General features: G+C 40.8%; 2 protein-coding genes across 2 annotated transcripts in view; one reads left to right on the forward strand and one right to left on the reverse strand.

Annotated features, from left to right (window-relative positions):
• Positions 1-4,441, forward strand: part of DNAH11 (dynein axonemal heavy chain 11) — a 270,897-nt gene extending 266,456 nt beyond the window's left edge. The window contains exons 81-82 of the mRNA XM_019534456.1: positions 790-930; positions 3,257-4,441. Of these exons, the coding sequence (XP_019390001.1) occupies positions 790-930; positions 3,257-3,504 (389 nt within the window). The 3' untranslated portion in view covers positions 3,505-4,441. The remainder of the gene's footprint in view (positions 1-789; positions 931-3,256) is intronic.
• The window catches only part of CDCA7L (cell division cycle associated 7 like), a 22,055-nt gene continuing 18,896 nt past the window's right edge, over positions 3,749-6,907 (reverse strand). The window contains exons 9-10 of the mRNA XM_019531998.1: positions 5,404-5,540; positions 3,749-4,814 (exon numbers count right to left, since the gene is read on the reverse strand). Coding sequence (XP_019387543.1) covers positions 4,784-4,814; positions 5,404-5,540 — 168 coding nt within the window. The 3' untranslated portion in view covers positions 3,749-4,783. The remainder of the gene's footprint in view (positions 4,815-5,403; positions 5,541-6,907) is intronic.

Here is a 6,907-nt window from a genome sequence, read left to right on the forward strand (position 1 = left end):
GGTCAGAAAGTGATTACCAGAATGTCAATCGCTGACTCCTCAACCTCCTTGAAGCATTCTGGGAGTTTTAGTGCAATTTTTTTAATGCTAGGCCTTGCTTAGCATAAGCACTCTCTCACACAGTGAGGCATCTAAAGACTGAAACTTGGAAGTGGAGGAAAATTATTAAACAGCCTTTTTCTGTCTCTTGTTACAGAAGATATGAAAGAAATACTATATTTAGAAATGTACATCTGCTAAAAGAAAAAAGAAGTCTTAAATTTGAACTGCTCATTTATTCCTAAGTTTCCTATTCCAGGTGTTTTAACCTGCAGATTCCTTCCTTAATGTACTATTTTGCCTCACATCTGTTACTTTGTAAAATATTGTCACTAGTGTAAGAAAAGAAACAAGTTTGTCTAGACCAGGGGTAGGCAACATTTTTAGGCAGTGCCAAAAATGCCTGCAACCTCAACTTATAAGATGTTGGCATGCTAGAGTGAATGGAGGGGGAGCCCAATCCTTGTTGTGGCAGTGCAGCCCTGGCTCCTCCCCTGCTGTCTGCATGCCAAGCAAAATGCTCTGTGGCACCCATGCTGGGGGTTGCCCATCCCTGATCTAGACCACACTGCCTTCGTTTTTAAAAAAAGTTCAAATGCGGTTTTTCCAATGGATTTCTTGTGATTCATTTGTTTCAATGAAATGACTGAAAGGTATGATCCATGTGCCTTTTGGCTATGACATACCTGAGAAGAATAATATTAAAATGACTATTGCCTGCAGTGAATTAATCAGAAAAAAAAATTTCAGCTGTTTTGCAGAGCATGGCACGCAAGAACAACTGGCCTTTGGATAAGATGTGCCTTACTGTCGATGTTACCAAAAAGAACAAAGATGATTATGGCCACACACCAAGAGAAGGAGCATATATTTGTGGACTTTTTATGGAGGGTAAGAAGCCTGTTCTTAAGTTGCTTGATATCAGAGCCATTAGTTACCCTCCTGGAGAAACTGGATGTCTGGTAAAGTCCCAGATGACTGGAAAAGGGTAATAATAGTGCCCATCTTTAAGAAAGGTAAGAAGGAGGATCCACAGACTTGCAGACCAGTCTGTCTGACCTCAATACCTTGAAAGATCATGGAGAAGGTCCATAAGGAATCTAGTTTGAGGCAGCAAGGTGATCAGGAGCAGCCAGCATGCATTCACCAAGAGCAAGTCACGCCTGACCAACCTGAGTTTCCTTTATGACCGGTGATGAGAGAGCAGTGGATGTGACAGACTTTGATTTTATCAAGGCAGTATTAGTCTTCCAACCGTCTCATTAATAAACTAAGGAAATAGAGACTAGGTGAAAGTACTGCAAGGTGGATACATAACTGGTGGTAGTAGCAGTTTGTGAAAATACACTGAAGGGATCCAAGGAAGAGGCTAACTGAATATTTCAGTTATTTGAGGAGCTACTTCAAGTGCCCTAAATTGGATGAATAACTCTACTCTGCACCCCCATGAAAAGAACAGACTCCTAGGTAATTAGAGCCAGCATTACAGCAGACTTTTAAATAATTTTAGATTTGGCAGACCTTAATGCTGGCTCAGTGGTAGATAGAGTGCATCAACCACTGTCTGTGCCTAAGACACTGAACCTCCACATATAAAAATAAGGTAATTTGGATGGGTTGAGAAAGGATAAGTAGTAGCATTAATCAGAAGCCAAGGTAACAGTTACAGTAATATAGGATGGAAGTCTAGTTTCCTTTGTGTGGCTAAATAGGAGGCTTCTAGTTATCCACTTGGCTATTTTTTGGCCCTCACATAAGCTTGTGCGTTCAAATGGAACATGTGCTGTAAAGCTGTGCACTGGCCAGGCACATATACAGTTAAGTGCAAGTCCTGGAAAAGTACATGCTGTAGACCAAAAAGCTGCCCCCCTACCATTTTCCAGGCATGTCTTAGACATGGGCAAATACAGATCCATGTACATAGTTACATACATACCCAACTGTATACAACCCACTGTGCCCCATCTACATGTGCACTTTCATGCACCAACACTGCAGCAGTAATAAAACTACCTGTCAGTGGCATTTATGCAGCTAAAAAGCTGCTATTTAGCTGTACAATGCTAATCCTTTGTGTGGCTAAATAGCAGGTTTCTAGTTACCCACTCAGCTATTTTTGGCCTCCACTTTTTTTTGGCCCTCAGTGGCATTTATGCAGCTAAAAAGCTGCCATTTAGCTGTACAACACTAATCAGAACTCACAGTGTTGATGTGCTTCCTGGGCAAATGGACTGTGTGATTAAATGAGAAGCCCTTAGATGAAGAGATTCTAATACAGACCTTCACCCTGGTAAAAGGACTCAAACTCTACAGGTGCTTTGTGCACACACCAAGAAACAGTGCTGCTAAGTTTTTTTAGAAGGATGTTAAGGGTCTGTACATTTGACATATTACACCTATTTCACTGCTTTTAGGACCTAAGCTTCTGTGCTGATGAGCATGTTCACCACCCATTGAGGTCTATCCTATCTGAGACTTCTCAGCACGAGGCATGAATCTGGCCTTTCTGTTCTAAACACCTGCCACAGCAGGTGTTCTCTGATTGTAGCTAATTGAGTTTAAACCAGGTGGAAGGTTCCTAAGCTTTGTCTCCACTACAGTACTACAGAGATAATAAGCTGTAGTTAAGTTGTCTTGCTCCATAAATGCATACCTTTTGGGCTGTGAAGACAAAGCCTCTCACTATGCTTTAATTCTATGGCTCCCGCAAAAGTTGCACTTGCTACAAACTGGCATAACGCCTCACACCTTGCTAGTGTCAGAAGTCTACACTTACAGCACCAAAGGCCACATTACAGCACCAAATTTCAGTTAAGCGCACTAAAGAACAGCCACTTCATCTATTAAAAGCTGTGCAACTGGAAGGACAGGTCCAAAACACAGCATTCTATCTTGTATGTCAATAGGAAGGCTCAAGACATAGCACACAGAGAAGTGCTAAGACATGTCCCACCACTTCTGCTTACTCTAGCTCCTACACAGCATGTACTGTAGGCATGGCATGTCTCAGCACTGTTGCTGCCTTGTGCCATAGATACCACCATTGTTAACACATCCCGCCTTTAGCTGCATGGTAGGATGCATTGGGTCGCACCTGGCCTACAACCTGAACTTCGCCTATCTTAGCTTTGTTTTTGGTACTCCTGAGGATATAGCAATCTACTACTAGTTGTGTACATTGTATGTTGCTAAACTGTTTGGGCATATTTTGTTACAGGAGCCAGATGGGATACCCAGTCAGGGGTCATAGCTGAAGCCCAGCTCAAGGATCTGACTCCAGCAATGCCAGTCATCTTTGTAAGAGCTAGACCAATGGATCAACAGGAAACCAGAAACATATACGAATGTCCCATATATAAAACTAAAAACCGAGGCTCCACATATGTTTGGACATTTAACCTGAGGAGCAAAGAAAAGTCAGCCAAGTGGGTGTTGGCAGGAGTAGCCTTACTCTTGGCAGTTTAGTACTGAGCCTCTGGTAACAGCTGTTCTTACAACCTTACTTTCAGACAGATATCACGTTCATCTCACTATGTTTATAGTACATCCTACATATCGCACCATGCTGTACAGCATATTATATGACAACCCCCTTCTATATCATGTGTGCATGTTTCTTCACCTAATAGATTGACGTGTGTTGACTGACATTATTCCCCACATGTATAGGTTAGCTGTGTTACATTATCAAGCCTCAAAACTCTCAGCACAGTTTTAACTCTCAGCGTTCCTCTCTGGATAATTCTTTATTTTCTCTACATAGAAAAAATACAGTATCTTACACAAATTTTAACATAAATCCAAGATTGCAATAAAAGCATTTTTAAACAATGTTGTCTGAAAAGCCTGCTCTTACCTAAGCAGGTATGCCGTCTCATACATATCAAAACAGTATCCAAAAACAGTTATTATAAAAGATTAAAAACTTTGCAATGTAAAATTAAACTGTAATATTGTTCTAAAGCAGCTGGCTCAGAAAGCAGGTGCATCATATAAAAAAAACCTGTAATTGGCAAGCATCATACCAAAGCCCTGCAATCTCTGTCTTTTACCATGATGGGTTTGTCAGTTTGTACCCTTTGCATTAAAAAAAATATTTCAGTGGAAGGATGCATGTTCATTCCAGCCAAAGCTGATGGAACTGCATTGAAACTAAGGAAACGGATACCTTTTTTACAAAGCTGAACCCCATGCTTGCCCACAAACTGAATGACTAAGCATGAAATTACTGGATTTGCTCATGCCCAGTGGGGAAAGCTTCAGAAAACTTATACTTGTTGTCAGGTCACTGGTGGGGGGAGAACCCTTGTGTGTCCTTGGATAGATTATATAAGCATACCCCATGCACACTGGAGTTAACAATGATTTCATATAAATAAAAAATACTGCTTTGACCAAAATAATATTAAGATCCAAATTCGTAAAACTCTTTAGGTTTACACAGTTCCCTACTATTATGTTTTCAGAAATACTGCAGAACCACCCATCCATGTTTTAAGAGCACTGTTCCACTTTAGATACAGGTGTTTATGCACAAAAATAATGTATTTTACGTAAATTCCTTTAACCAAGATATTTTTGGAGAGATCTTTGATTAAGATCAATCAATAAAAAAATCCTAACAGAAATGTTATGCTATATTCTACAATTCTATCTTGTATAAATTTTTAAACCTTGAACTAATTATTTTGACGTAAATATCTGTCTACAAGTTATCCAGGTCAGGCAGCTATGTTCAGCATCCTCATTCATCTTCAGCAAGTTGTTTCTGTAAACTGGGAAAAAGATGGAAAAAACATTATATCTTAGGAGGATCTAAGACTTCTTCCTTAACCCAGAAGCTTCTATTTCAAATGGTCACTAACAACTGTTTTCGGAGTCCATTTAACAAAAGCAAACATCTGACAAAAAGCTACTTTTTTCAATATAAAACAGTGGCTGTTTTTAAGTTGTATTATTTGTTTGCCCAGTGAATGTGACTGGCTTCAAAAGTTTTTCCATCAATCTCTATAGGTCCAATATCTTCCACATTTTGAAACAATCACTGCTTTTAAGGTTTAGTGAGTTTCAAATTCCTGTGACTGATTTTGAATTTGGTTTAAGCTGCACACAGTAATGACTAGTGATCTTCCCCAGCTACACTAAGGTAAAAACTACCTATGCCTTCTCTATACAATTATCTTAAAATGAGATACTTAAGTTAACTATTTACTTTGACTTCTGATTGACTTGATTCAATATGAGAGGTGAATGAAGTCCACTAGCTGAAATGACAGAGAGGATGTTCTGAGATACCCTAATTAAAGCTCATGCAGCACACTGAAGTGTAGCTCAGCTCTACAGCAGCCACAACATTCCTCTTACCTTTCAAGATATTCTTTAACATTGTCATAGCCATAAAATTTTGCCAAGTGGATGAGCATTCCTGTGGCACAGCGGCCATCACGCTTACGGCAGTAACTGCAATTACACACACCGCGACAAGGAGGACAGATCCAATCCTGAAGAAAAGAAAAAGGCACATAGGGATAGTTATTAGAGGAAACTCAGTACCAAGCCTATAAGTCTTCTTCCTACTGCCTTTAAACAGAAAGCAATACCATATGTCCAGCAACGCATTTTACAGGGCTATATTTTATTTCAGCAACATTCTACCAGTGCATCTCGAGTAAGACCCATGATGTCATCCTCCCGCTCTACTCGGCCTTGGTGAGGCCACAGCTGGAGTACTGCATCCAATTCTGGGCTGCGCAATTTAGGAAGGATGTGGAGAAGCTTGAAAGAGTCCAGAGGAGAGCCAGATGCATGATCAGAGGGCATGAGAACAGGCCTTATGAAGAGAGGCTGCAAGCTATGCAACTTTTCAGCCTGGAGAAGTGTAGGATCAGGGGTGATTTGGTGGCAGCCTATAAGTACATAAGGGGTGTGCACAAAGATCTGGGGGAACACCTGTTCACCAGAGCACCAGAAGGGATGACAAGGTCCAAAGATCACAAACACCTGCAAGACCTTTTTAAGCTACACATAAGGAAAAACTTCTTTACTGTCCAAGTCCCCAAGGCCTAGAACAAACTCCCCCAGAGGTGGTGCAAACACCTGCTCTGGACTCTTTCAAGAAACATTTGGGCATTTATCTTCCTGGGATCCTTTTGACCCTAGCTGACTTCCTGCCCTTTGGGCAAGGGTCTGAACCCAAAGACCTTACAAGGTCCCTTCCAGCCATAATGGCTATGAATCTATGAAATATTGATGACTAATGCCGACTAACCAGTCTTCTAAGGTGCTCAGATCTGCAGAAACACACGCTTCTGTCTGCTTGATTCTTTGCCTTGCAAAACGAAGTGCTAAGGATAACTTCCTCAAAATCAGCTTAAATTCATGTCTCCAACAAAAAAGGGGTACAACAGGAAAGGGGACCCTTCTGTTCCAGAACTGTATACACTTGGGTGACTAAGAACCTTATAGCATTAAGATTCTGGGTTAAGGTTGCTTGTCTCAAGGTATAAGGCTGGCCCAAGGAACTCCAACTCAAAGGTAAAGAAATGGAATGTCCAAGCCAGAGAACTGGGACAGAAGGTCTAAGATTGCATTTTATTCTTTAAACTTACTCCTAAAAAACAAGTACCAGGAAGGGATGGCTGTGCACACTAACTTAGAGGCTGTGTGATCTGTTGCAAGAGCCATGTGAAACATGCAGTTAAATCTAAACCAATAAAAACAAACATTTAAACTTAAGCATAGTCAAGCAGGGCAAGAGAAATTATCTGGTGGCAGCAACATAAACGGAGGAACTCGCCCTCAGAATAGCTAGTTCAAACCCAGATGTCATAGGGCTAACAGAAACGTGGTGGGATTCGTCCCATGACTG

This window comes from Crocodylus porosus, unplaced genomic scaffold (genome assembly GCF_001723895.1).
Source record: "Crocodylus porosus isolate Cpor-Errol unplaced genomic scaffold, CroPor_comp1, whole genome shotgun sequence".
Lineage (NCBI taxonomy): Eukaryota > Metazoa > Chordata > Crocodylia > Crocodylidae > Crocodylus > Crocodylus porosus.